Source organism: Rhopalosiphum padi, chromosome 1 (genome assembly GCF_020882245.1).
Source record: "Rhopalosiphum padi isolate XX-2018 chromosome 1, ASM2088224v1, whole genome shotgun sequence".
Lineage (NCBI taxonomy): Eukaryota > Metazoa > Arthropoda > Insecta > Hemiptera > Aphididae > Rhopalosiphum > Rhopalosiphum padi.
The window spans coordinates 8,383,187-8,396,739 of NC_083597.1; the positions used below are offsets into that span (position 1 = coordinate 8,383,187).

The following is a 13,553-nucleotide window of genomic DNA, read 5'->3' on the forward strand; positions in this document are numbered from 1 at the left end:
AACTATAAGTATTAAAGAGTGTAGCAGCAGTAGAATAGGACGGACGGACAGCAATTTGAAGTAATAGTTATGTGGTGGAGAAAAGTGTGGTGCGACTTTTTTAATTTGTTCAAATGTATGATGATCAAGAACACTTATGAAAATTATTTATTTATGTTGTTCTTATAGTTGCTATTCCTTAAGTGATATAGGGTGATTCTTTTATCATTTTGAACTTATTATTTAATTTTCTATATTCCTTTTTTGAAAGCAATCGATTTGTAATTATAACTAAGTTATAAAAATGGGAAATACACTTTATGATACAAAAAATTAATAAATATGTATGAATAATTTTTTTTAATAATATGATTCTCTATTATTTATGACTGTAAATTGCAACTCGAACCTATGTGGATTAACAATAAAATCCAAAACTGAATGTACAATGGATATTGGATTTTAATAGAACGAAATACTTTTATGAATTTAACTCATAATATTCAGTGGCTGCAGTCGACCTGTCGTTACAAAATTTGTGTCCTGGTTATTTGTAGAACAACAAGACAAGCCGTGGCGTTTGCGATTTGCTGACGTTGCATCATACGCCTACAATCAGTTCAGCAGAACGTTCCACCACTTTGATGGCTAAGTAAAGTTGGAAAGTTACGTTATCCTGAAGTGGTAGTTAAAAAAAAGTCAGCATCGGCGGCATGCTACAGTATTTGTACTTAGTACATGCGACTTCGATGCACCACACTAACTTAAAATACATGCAAATATAGATTTTTAGGAGAATGATATATGTTTTTGTGTTACAATATTTGCATATTATATTGTGTACTTACTACTGTATGTCTGTATAGTATTACTTTGTAAATAAATAAACAATGTTTTTACTAGAATATTTACTAAAAAAAACACGGAGTAGATTAAATTAAAAGTTTATTTAGACATAAAAATAATAAAATCGTATGTTCGCTATAGACATAATATAAAACATAAACTATTTAAAATTTAGTATTATAATTTATAATAATAAATGCTAATAAAATAATAGCCAGGCTAAATAATGTTTGTTATTAATTTTCTTTTAATAAATATAAGGAACTAATAAACTAATAAACCTATTAAACTGTTAATTATTGTGAATGAAATGTGAAAATGTTCTAAGTATAATATATAATAAGTAGGTGGGTACCTGTAGTATATGTTGAAACATTTTCTCAGATGTATTCAATGTATAGTATTTTTGCCCTTCTATATTATATAGAACAAATCTTCTGCGTACAATGAGAAGAAAGCGCTGTTGGATGACGTTCATGAATTAAAAACGAAAAAAAAATACAAAAATAAAGAACGCAACAACAGTTATACGACGCGGATAAGTAATTATGTGTAACGCTCTGATGTTTCGTGTTATTAACTGAAGGGCAATTTTATTAAAATTTTCAACGTCGTCGTTCAAGCACTGATGTCCGCCGCTGTTGGATCTCGAACCGATGAAATTGTTGTAACTCTTTAAGTTACAATTTTTATTAATTCTACATTGTAGCAAATGTGAGATATCTACAAATTCTCCATCTTTAAGTTGAACTATAAACTATATACTATTATGTTGTTTTTTTAAACGTTGATATGTTTTAGTGTGAATTTATTAACATACTATTATTTACATTCTATATAATGCAAAGATGAAATTCTGTTGTATTTGGTAATGTCTGGTCAATTGTATTTTCAATACATAAATACTTTTTGCTGTAGTCATATATATTTTTCATATTATAATTGAGGTTTTATTTGTTTTATTATTTATTTTTTTTATTTTTTATTTCCTTAAGCTATTTAATATAGATGTTTAACAATTGTATAAAAATGTATAAATGCTATTATAATTATTGTGATTAATAAAATAATTTATCTCACAAATCTTACTCTTCAAAAGTATTTCATATATTTTATTTATTAATAAACAAATAAATAAATATTGTATACATTTGATTATGTTTAGTAGAGATATCCTTCACACAATGCAAGTCAAAATCTTCAGTATATTCTTCAATACATAAATATTTACGGTTTTTAATATTTGATAAATTAAATCAGCTTAATACTAAGGTTTGCAATTCAAGATTAAATAAAAAACATATATTTTTTTTAATTATAAGTGGATGACGGATGTCATACCCGCATCTGTTGCGTCTTACAAACATACAACATAGGTATTAGGTAACTAATTTTACATCTAGAATAATCTATTTAATTCTGTTATCTATTACTACATTTTTAATTTTAGAGTAAATTAATAATTTATGTGTGTAATATAATGAAGTATAAATTTATAATAGCCAACGGGTAAATAAAAAATAATATATAATATAATATATCATATGGGTTAGAATCCCTAGTAGGACTACACAAAATTCTGAGAGAGAGCCCTTTTAAACTCTAATAAAATCTCCACAGTCTTGGATTTTTTTGTTCTGTCTCATCAATTATTTAAAACAAAAACATTGTTATTTTTAAAAAATTTAGCCTAATTTATTTTATATTATTGTTTTTATAGATATATTTTCTTTCTAATTAGTATTATTTTATATTATTACCACATTATCTATTATTTTCATATGTGCTAATTATTATTATTATTTGTAATGTTTGTGTTTTTTTTTTGTTTAAGGGCTTATGCCCGTTGATGTTGATAATCTTCAGAGAATTACATACGTCAGACGTATACAGTATTAGGTAGGTACAGTTTAGGTATGTAGATTTGTAAAAATCAAAAAAAATACTTTGTGAGTATTTGTAAAATACATTATTTTATAAGTATTTTTAATACTTTTTCATACGAATACACTAGTATTATAATAGTATTTTAAAATTTTTTTACAAGACTGCTGAAGAGCATACTAGATAAGTAAAAAAACATAAATTTCAAACGACGTTTGCACAAAAAGAGTATAAATTATTATGACTATTATGAGATTTATTTTTTGTGTTAATTAAAATGAATTTTAAAATAAATACTTGTTGACTACTTCTCTAATAAACAAATATATAATAGTTTAACATTTTCAAGATGAGATTTTTTTTTTGACGGAAGAGGGGTGCATACACTTACTCAAACTTAACTCAGGCGTCAAATGAGTTTGTTACGGCTCTGTGTTGATTATAAATAAATAAATATTTTTTTTCTATGTGTGGTAACTATTATATTATTGTATTTGATATGTACCTACTTGGCCAGAAATAGGTTTTCTATTTAGCTATTTATCAATAATTGTACTTTTATTGTAAATTATTTAATAGAACAACCTATTTAAAATGATTTAATATAAAAAAAAATATACATTCAAATTCATGTTTTCATATTTATAGTGATTAGTGATATGTACAATTGTCATTTGTTGAAAGTGTTTTAATTATTTTTTTTGGAAATTAAAAAATTTTTATTGTGTATGTATATAAGTCAAATTATGTAGATTTCGATCAGTTTTGTGTAAAAAATGTTCTTGTTTAACATGACGAAATGTATACAATTTGTTAAACATGTTTTAAAAATTGGATTAAATAAAGTGTTTTATTAATCACAATAATCATAACATTATTTTACACCTATTAAATGACAAATTAATGACTTACTAAATTATTTATAGAAAAAAAGTGGTTGGAATTAAAATGAAATCAATTACCATACTTTATTTGAAATATGTTGGGAACATTGTTATTTTTTAACCCTGGCGAATCCAGAGCATGGGTTTAGTCAATTGTTAATTCATTAAATTAGTATCTTATATTTTCTGCAATAATATCCTAAAATTTTACAATTTAGAATGAACTAAAGATATTCAAATTAGAAAGGTTAAACCAGTTTAGCTTTTAAATTTGATATTTCATTATCAACTTATACAGTGGATTAAACAATTAAAAAAAAGCTATATTCATATTTTTTGTCAATTTCGTATAAGATTGTAATAAACAACTTCAACAAAACAAGTTTTTACTTGAAATTATAAAATGTAAATTAACACTAAACTTGAACGTCTTGAACTGCTAAATGTAATTTTGCTTTGCACTTGTTAGTTCCTAGAATATTATATAGTGTTATTCTTTGTTAAACTTTTGTATAATAAAAAACTATATTATATATATTGCAGTCCATTAGTTATTATCACGGTAGATTATAATAATAATAATAATCTACCGTGGCTAATATAATAATATGTATGATTATGGATATTATTAGTTTATGTTTTGTGGAATATTGATACATACTTGATGAATTTAGTACTAATGCCAAATGATCAAACAAGATAATATTATTTTTCATTATTAAATTTGATATACAATTACGCTTAGCGTTAAAATATTTTCATATTTTAAATTATATTTTAGGAATTAAACAAATCTAAATATTTATGTTTTGAATACTATGTGAATGCTTTACCTAATGGTATACCCTATGACCTGCCTTCTTGTTGTTGTGTTGATATTGAAGATGTTGAATCTTTTGGCTAAGCTACGCTTGGTTAAATCAATTTGTCCTGATGGTTTACCAGGAACTTTTTTGTATCACCTAAGGTCGGTCTTATGTTACCCGCTGCTTCTAATTTTCAATAAATCTCTTAGTTCCCGGATATTTGAAAAATAAGTTCAATCTCGCCTATTTTCAAATCTGGTGACAAGTCTAATGTCTCCAACTATCGACCTACCTCCAAAATTTGCCATTTGGCTAAGCTTTTCGAATCCCTCGTTCTACAATCGATTCAAAAGTCTGCGAATCACGTTCTTATTGATGAACAGCATGGTTTTCGTTCTGGCCGTTCTACTACAACATTTAACGCTATTTTCACCAGCTAGGTATGTACTTGATGTCTCCAGTAACCGCTCTCAAGTTGACGTAATTTACACTGACTTCGCCAAGGCTTTTGATCGTGTAAATCATAAAGCCTTATTACAAGTACTCCGTGCAACCGGGTTCGGTGAACCGCTCCTATCATGGCTTAAGTCTTATGTAACGGATAGAAAGCAATTCGTAAAATTCAATGGTGTATGTTCGAGTCTGGTTAATATTGCGTCTGGTGTGCCGCAAGGTGGTCACTTATCCCCGGTATTGTTCTCTCTATTCATTAATGGCATCAGCTCCGTGTTAAAGAATTACCTATTTCTCGTATTTGCTGATATAAAATTATTCCTTCGCATTGATTCCTCTCGTGATTGTGATCTGCTCCAGAGTGAACTTAATGCCTTGGTATCTTGGTCTAGGCAGCTTGGTTTGGAGCTCTGTATTCCCAAGTGTCATTATATGTCTTTCACGCGTTCTCGTAGTCCCATTCGGCATGATTAACTAGTTGATGGTACCAGTTTAAGTTTATCTGGTAGTCATGTAGTTGACCTAGGTGTCACATTTAACCGGACTTTAAATTTTAATCTCCATATTAAAAAAAACCCGTTTAAGGCTTTTAAAACGCTTGGTTTCATAAAAAGAATTTCATCTGAGTTCAATATGTGTAGTTCTTTAAAAGCGCTTTATTGTGCATTTGTATGATCCCACCTTGAATACGGTGTAGTGATCTGGGACCCTCAGAATTTACGTGACTCTTGCCAAATCGAGCGTGTTCAGCGTAAATTCATGAAATATGCTTCTTTTGTACTGTATATTTACTGCCTTCCACAAGATTATACACCAGTTCTATTGAAATTAAATTTGGAGACGTTAAGTGCTAGAAGAAAAAAGGCAAATTTGGTTTTCTTATCGAAACTCTTGAGTGGGGAAGTTGACGCTCCAGATATGTTTGGGAGGATTAATTTTAATGTTCCTGGTGCTAATTTGCGCAACTTTTCTCCTTTCCGGGTCCCGTTCTGTGCGACAAATTATTTATATAATAAACCCATTTTGCGTATGATGACATTAGCTAATGGATCCAATTACATCTAAGCAACTTCTTGTTCTAATTATTTTGTATTATATTATTATCTGTTAAATATTATGTAAGTAATAGTATATTTTTATTATTAATTATTAATGCCATATAAATGTCAAGGGCTTGTCCCATTTACTATATAATAAATAAATAAATATATAAGTTCAAAATAAAGTATTTCAATATTTCAACTAGAATTTCTTCAACTTGAGTTATAAATAATTATTATTTTCCCGTGTAAATAGTGTAACGTAAGATGTAGATTAAGCAATAATTATAACAAATAAAGGCATCCTAGCGTGACGCGCCGCGCGCCTACAGTTACTCCGTTGACGGCGTTATCATGCGCGAAGCCCTACGCGCGACGATAACCGCTGCTAGCAACTGCCGATAAATTATGGACAAAGAAAACTACTCTCGTCCCTTAGCTCTGGCTAGATGGCCATCAGGTATTTATGAATTATAAAAGGCGCAACCGAAACACGGCGCTGTTGTATATAATATGGGATACTAGATTTTTAATATTTTCCTCGTTTGCTACGAGTGGTGTGATTTATTGGAATATGGCTTAGATATTCATTTTGTCTGTGGATTATGTTTTTTTCCAAAACCTGTGTTGTCAAATTATTATTTCGTTTTAGTTGTTGTCAATATTGTTTCTACTGCCGGCCCATTTTTATTCTTAATGATACTATTTTTTACACCAAATGTGTCATTCATTCGTTTGTCCCTCCAACGTCGCGGGAAGCGATTATATAATATTCGTCACAAAAAAAAGAGAAAAACTTATATTTTATTGTCTTGGTCTAATTGTACCGTGGTACTGCGCTTTTCCCTGGCGGATATTCTTTGCAGAATTTTATATCATTTCATATTGTTATTTTATTATATATATATATATATTGTTTATTTGCTATTATCGACCGTATTGTCGAGTTTATATTTGCGATTTTCTTTTTTAAAAATCGCCAAATAATTTCCAAACCTGGTTTTTATTTTTTTTATTTTTTTTTGTCTACGGATGGATAGTGCTGGGAGACGAGTTTCTAAACCTCCAGATCGGCTGACCTATAATAATATCCTTCAACCGGAGATTCGAACTCAACCTAGTATGGCCCCCGCTGTTACGACATCTACCCCTTCTATATCGACCAATACCGTTACACCGAGTTCCGGCCAACCCGTGCCCCCGACAGACACGATCGACCGTGATCAGAAAATTCACGCGATGTTTTCTCAACTGATGGCTGAGGCACGATCTAATAAGGCAGAACGTGCTAAAGACAAAGAAGATCTAATGAGTCGTTTTGATCAATGTCTAGAAAGATGGCAGGGGGTTGATACACACCTAGTAAAATTGGAAGATGACCAAGTACGGGCAGAACATCATATGGTCCAACAAGACCAAGAAATTGGAAGTAATAAAAGTCGCATAGGTTCGTTAGAAGATGAGGTGATCTTCATTAGGAATGACCTGACTCGACTTACTACTCAAATTAACCGAATGCCTAGTGTTAATGACAAGCCCTCAATACCGACTCACACATCATCATCATCGTTGTTGCTATACCTGATGTATCAGTAGGTTTTCAGCTGTCCGATGGGTCAAATAGGCTCCCATCATCTACAATGAATTCAATATGCAACTATGCAACCCTAAATACCGCTAGTCAAGGACACTCGTCATTTTTTGGGTCACAGGAACGGCTTAATGATGCAGTATCTGAATTTTCTGGAAACAACCGCTCTCTACATCCCGAAAATTTCATTCGTCAACTTAACATTTATTTTGAGAACGTGCCAATGTCTGCGGTCCAACAGTTAATCTCGGCACAGCGTCGGCTTAGTGGAGATGCACGCATATGGTATGGTTCACTGATCCCCACGCCTGCAAGTTACCTTGATTTTCGGAAACTTTTTCGTCAACGTTTCTGGTCATCAGCCACACAACGCAAGACTCGAAACGAAGTGATCAGACCATTTCAATATACGCGTTATGACGGTCTAACGACGCACGCCATGCAATGGATTGCCGGTGCAAAATATCTGTCACCGCCCATCGATCCCAGTGATTTGGTCTCAACAATTATTCAGCACTACCCTACTCCTCTTAGCATGGCTCTACGAGGTCGTGGACCACGGGATACGAACGAGTTATTAGCTGTTTTGACTGAATTTGAAGAGTCCACATCTTTCTGTGAGAATCGCCGCGAAGACAATCGACCACGTCAAAATATTCATCAGAATCATCAGAATGAACGCAGGAATTATGACAACCGACAGGGATATCGAGGAGTGTATAACCGTGGAAATCATCATCCTAACCAACCCGTGAATCCCCCAGATGCCCCTGTACACCAGATAAATATGTCGGAAAACGAAGAGACGCCTTATCCATGATTGCAGCACGTGACGAGAGCCAAAATATGCCTGCCTGCAACCAACCATCATCATTCCCACCTGATCTTCCAGTACACCTGGTTCAACGTCCTGAAGCTCAGATTGATATTTTTGGAATACCTGCCACAGCGTTGTTAGATTCTGGCGCATCGATACCTGCGGTTTCCGAAAAATTCATGTCGACACTGAGGGGAAGAGCTCCCTGTCCAACAGCTCTATCTACGTTGCCAGTGACAGGTGTCACAATTTCCACTGCTATTCAGGGCCGGAGTAGGAAGATCACAAGTCAAGCATTTATACCACTCACAGTTTTTGGGAAAGACGCCCCAGGGATATTCTTGGTGATCCCCCATCTCACCACTGACATAATTTTCGGCGATGATTGGCTCATCCAATACGGTGTGATTTTAAATTATACAACTCATCAAGTGGAATTTCCTAAATGGAATATTGTTTTTTCAAAAACAATCGGTTCGTGGTTGGCGACCTTCTTAAATTATAAAGTGTCTGTCATTGGGGCTCCACGAATAGTGAAGGGTCTCAATAGTATTAAAATAATATAGATAGGAAATATTTTAAAAATATTTTTGTTATTTTATTTCGTCGCATTCAGTGTTGGTCATTGATTATACTATGTTATTAATTACATTATGTGAATTTTCATAAAATTAGAACTTCAATAATTGTTTTTTTTTCTACAGTGAAATAGATCTTTAACTATTGAATTTATTATACAGGTTAGTACATATTTTATTTTATTCTTACGTTTTATATAATATAAATTTACTATGTTAAACATTATATTTACTATTAATATTAGTATTTTGAAATATCCATTTACTACCTACTTTATGTGATGAATTTATTTAATTTCATATACAAATTGGTTTATTTTAGGATTTTGGTAAAATGGTCGAAAGGTGGACAGATGCTGACATGACTAAGTTTCTGGAGAACTACCAAGAAAAAGAAATTCTCCTAAACTGGAGTTGTACAGGAATAATGCAACCCGAAAAGCAGCACTGGATGATATTATTTACAGTCTCCAAAAACCAAATTTAACACAAAACGATTTAAAAATTAAAATTAAAAACATAAAAACTACTTATAGTAGGGATTTGTGCAAATTACTTAAATCTAAGAAAAGTGGAGCTGGAACAAACGACATCTATAAGCCAGCGTTAAGATGGCTTGATCAAGCTGATTAATTTCTAAAACCAGTCACCGAAGCAAGACCTAGTAAATCAAATTTTGTAAGTATCATAAATATACCTAATAGGTCAAATAAATATTAAAAATAAAAATATATATATACATTTATTTATATTTATTTATAATATATATATTTATATTATGCATTTTAAATATTAGTTAAAAATGTAATTAATTTAACAAAATATCCTTGCACGTGGTTAAGTATCAATGAATCATCTGATTTTGCCATAGTACAGCACCGAGTCCTATGAAGTAGTCAGCATACTTGTTTCTTATTGCTGCAGCTTCTCTACTGTGATTATTGCTCCCAAGATTTCTATAAATGTTAATTATTGATTTCCTTGATTAGCTCTCCATAAACCTGATGTTATAGATCAGTCTTCTAAATTTTCTGAATCGACCATTCCAATATTGATGTATTTTGTCGCAGTAGTACGGAGCCAATTGTGTAATGCACAGGAAGCTCTTATAATAGAGTCAGTTTTGTCCAAAGATATTGATATTGGTTTCTCAAATATCCTGAACTTTGATACCAGTATCCCAAATGCATTTTCAACAATGCGTCTAGTGGTAGACAATCTATAGTTGAAAATTTTTTGCTTATGTGATATTTGTCCAATTCTTGAGTATGGTTTTAAAATATTTGTTCGCATCGGAAAAGCATCGTCTGCCACAAAAACTGAATTTTTTGGTAAATTCAACTGATTTGTACTGATTGCTTCATTAAGTGATGAGTTGTTAAAAATTGAGGCGTCATTCATGCGACCATTTGCTCCGACATCTATATAGATAAAGCAATAATTTGCATCAACGGCTGCTAATAGAACAACGCTGTATGTCTCTTTATAGTTAAAATAATTTGAAGCTCCGTGAGAGGGATTTCGTATAACAACATGTTTGCCATCTATAGCCCCACAGCAAAATGGAAAACTACAACGTATATTAAAATCATTTTGGATTTTTTCCATTCGTTTTCTATACTTTAAAACCGGTAATTTGAAATTATATATATCAAAATATGCTAGGATAGAATTATAATAAAAATTACGTCAAATTAAATTTCTTATAAAAAGGTTGTATGTAAAAAATTCATTTAATTCATATAGTTTGTTTATATATATATATAGATTATAGTTTATTGTTATACAATAATATTTTTGAAGAAAATTATTATTTTGTAGTATTCATTTTAGTAAAGTCATTTATTATACCTTTTATTAGATACGATTAAATACAAATATTATGAGTGTATAATCATTTTTTCTTAACTACCTACAAATAGAGACATAATAAAATAAATTTATTATGTACATATATCTCTGTTATTGTAGAGTGTATGTTACTATGTTAGTGTAGTATTAGTTTCCGATGTAAATATCATATTTATTCAGTTAGGTCGAAAAAATAACAAAACTACCCTTGTTGGCTATTTTCAACCCTCCTGTTGGGACGTGGTGAGCAAGTATTAATAAATAATAAAAAAAAAAAACAAGAGTACGTTTACTTAAATATTTGGACTGTATTCCTTTATTTTACGTGTATAAATAAATGATAAATATAATATAATAATTACACATTACACGGAAGACGCGTTGCGCACTAGGTAAATGTACGCTTTCCGTGCAGAGCAAACGTTGAACACTGACTATCTGACGATAGATCGACTTCCTAAGCGGACTATCGTCGCGACATTATCAAAACTATTATAGCTATCGCGGAAACCGCACATTAAACCGCGACATACCGCCCGCCTTGAAACATTCATTTCAACTCATAGAAAAATAAAAAATACTACATAAAAATAAACCTTAAATAAATTCTACGTTTGTAAAATATGCAGTTATTCAGAAAAAAAAAAAAAGAAAAATAACAAACATTACAATTTTACAATAAATATAAATACATTTTGCAAATCATTAATAATATGATATGCCGTTTTAACAAAACAATGAAGTAGAAAAAAAAATAAATAAGAATACATTTATAATAATTTAATCAACGTTATTATTCCCTCAAAGGGTAAAGGACACAATTGCCGAACTGCACACGTGACATGTCCCGTCGAAGTTCGGACTTCAGCAACTCGCACCTCACCATCACCACCAGTAACAATTTTAGTAACTCGTCCTAGACGCCATCTCAAAGGGGGATGTTGTCTTCTCGCAATAATACCACTGTATCCACTTCCAGTTTAGGTCCCTTAGCACCCGCCCACCTCTTTCTCTCTTGGAGCTGATTCAAATACTCACGGCTCCATTTTTTCCAAACAATTTGTGAGTATTGAGCAACCCGGCGCCATCGTGTCAAGTGGCGTCGGTATATTTGACAAGTCCGGTTCAGGTATTGATAAAAGTGAGTCGCCTATAAGGAAATGACCTGGGGTCAAAACGGACGTGTCATTTGGGTCAGATGACATAGGAGTAATAGGTCGGGAATTAAGACAGGCTTCGGCGCGCGTAAGCACAGTATTAAGTTCTTCAAAATGCAAGTTAGCATTTGTAATAAATGCTTCATGGACTTGACTTGACCGCTGCTTCCCATAATCCGCCGAAATGCGGTGATCGCGGGGGAATGAAACGCCATTGAACGCCAACGTCTGTTAAAGCTTCTTGCACCTTTTTTTTGTGTTGTTCTGAATAAAATAGATCGCTCCATTCTTTCATTTTACGATTCGCTCCGACAAAGTTGGTCGCGTTGTCGGTAAAAATAGTTACGCTTCTCCCTCGTCGATCAAAAAAACGATTTAATGCGTTAATAAACGCTGTTGTGCTCAGGTCTCCGACTAATTCAATATGTACTGCCTTTGTCGAAAAGCAAACAAAAATACATACGTAACCTTTTACTAACGGAGCATTGCGGCGCATACTTGTTTTGATCATAAAGGGACCGGCGAAATCAATACCACAGCTTAAAAACGCGGGCGTAGGTTCTACTCGTTCCGCCGGTAGGTTACCCATAATCGGCTGCACGACTACAGGTTTATAACGAAAACAGGTTACACATTTATGTGTTATACTTCTGGCGATATTTCGTCCGTTTAACGGCCAGTATTTCGATCGCAGTGAACATAATGTCGCTTGCGGACCTCCGTGCATGCATCGCTCGTGCTTGTACTTAAATAATAATTGAGTAAAATGACAATCCGCCGGTAGTACTATTGGATGGCGCTTATCGACGTCTTACATAGCGGCATTATTTAATCGTCCACCAACCCGTATAATTTTATCTTCGTCTAAAAATGGACATAATCGAAATAATTTGCTGGATACAGCTACTTTATTTAAATTAATCAAATCTTTGATTTCATGCGAAAATGCCTCCTTTTGTATACACTTTATTATCGATAACCGTGCGTCGTTAATTTCGTCCGTACTCAGTACACCGTCGCGTTTTATATTTGTGTGCGATATGTTATAATAGAAATGTAAACAATACGCTACGACGCGCAATAATCTATTTAACGACGAGTACCGGTTTATCAGTGATGGATATTGCGGTTGTACGTCAATCGTAGCTAAGGTCACTGACCGAGCTTCAGGTATTTCTAAATTTAGAATATTTACATTTTTATTCGATTTAGGCCAGTCGCTTTCGTTGTTTACAAACCAATCGGGACCGTTCCACCACAACCGTATGTTGGTTAATTTTGACGGACAACAACCTCGCGAAATAATGTCGGCTGGGTTATCTTTCGTGTCAACATGCGCCCAATCGACTGTCATTGATTAGAACAAAAGTGATTTCATTATTTCATTTCACAGATCTCCGTGGGACACTGTATATTATTATTGTTTCCACCTACCTGCAACCTAACCTTTTTGTCCGTTTTTACCGGCGTGTAGATATAATTGTTTCGAGAAATTTATCGTACCATATATTATTATACCTACATATATATAGGCTGCGATTCGGTGTCTGTGGCTGCTATATTATACTCATTCTCATTATTACATTCTCAAAGTGATATATTATGATTATTTCACGATTATTCTAATATTTTTTAATTATGAATATTCAAATAAAAAATTACTTGAC

General features: G+C 32.3%; 1 protein-coding gene across 1 annotated transcript; it reads right to left on the minus strand.

The window, feature by feature from the left end:
* Positions 1 to 12,028: 12,028 nt before the first annotated feature.
* Positions 12,029 to 12,475, minus strand: LOC132919879 (uncharacterized). The gene has a single exon (XM_060981824.1). The coding sequence runs from the start codon at positions 12,473 to 12,475 to the stop codon at positions 12,029 to 12,031; it is 447 nt and encodes a 148-aa protein (XP_060837807.1).
* Between the last annotated feature and the right edge of the window lie 1,078 nt (positions 12,476 to 13,553).

Coding starts and splice junctions, on each gene's coding strand:
- LOC132919879 (XM_060981824.1), bottom strand. CDS start 12,475: ATGGGTAACCTACCGGCGGAACGAGTAGAACCTACGCCCGCGTTTTTA.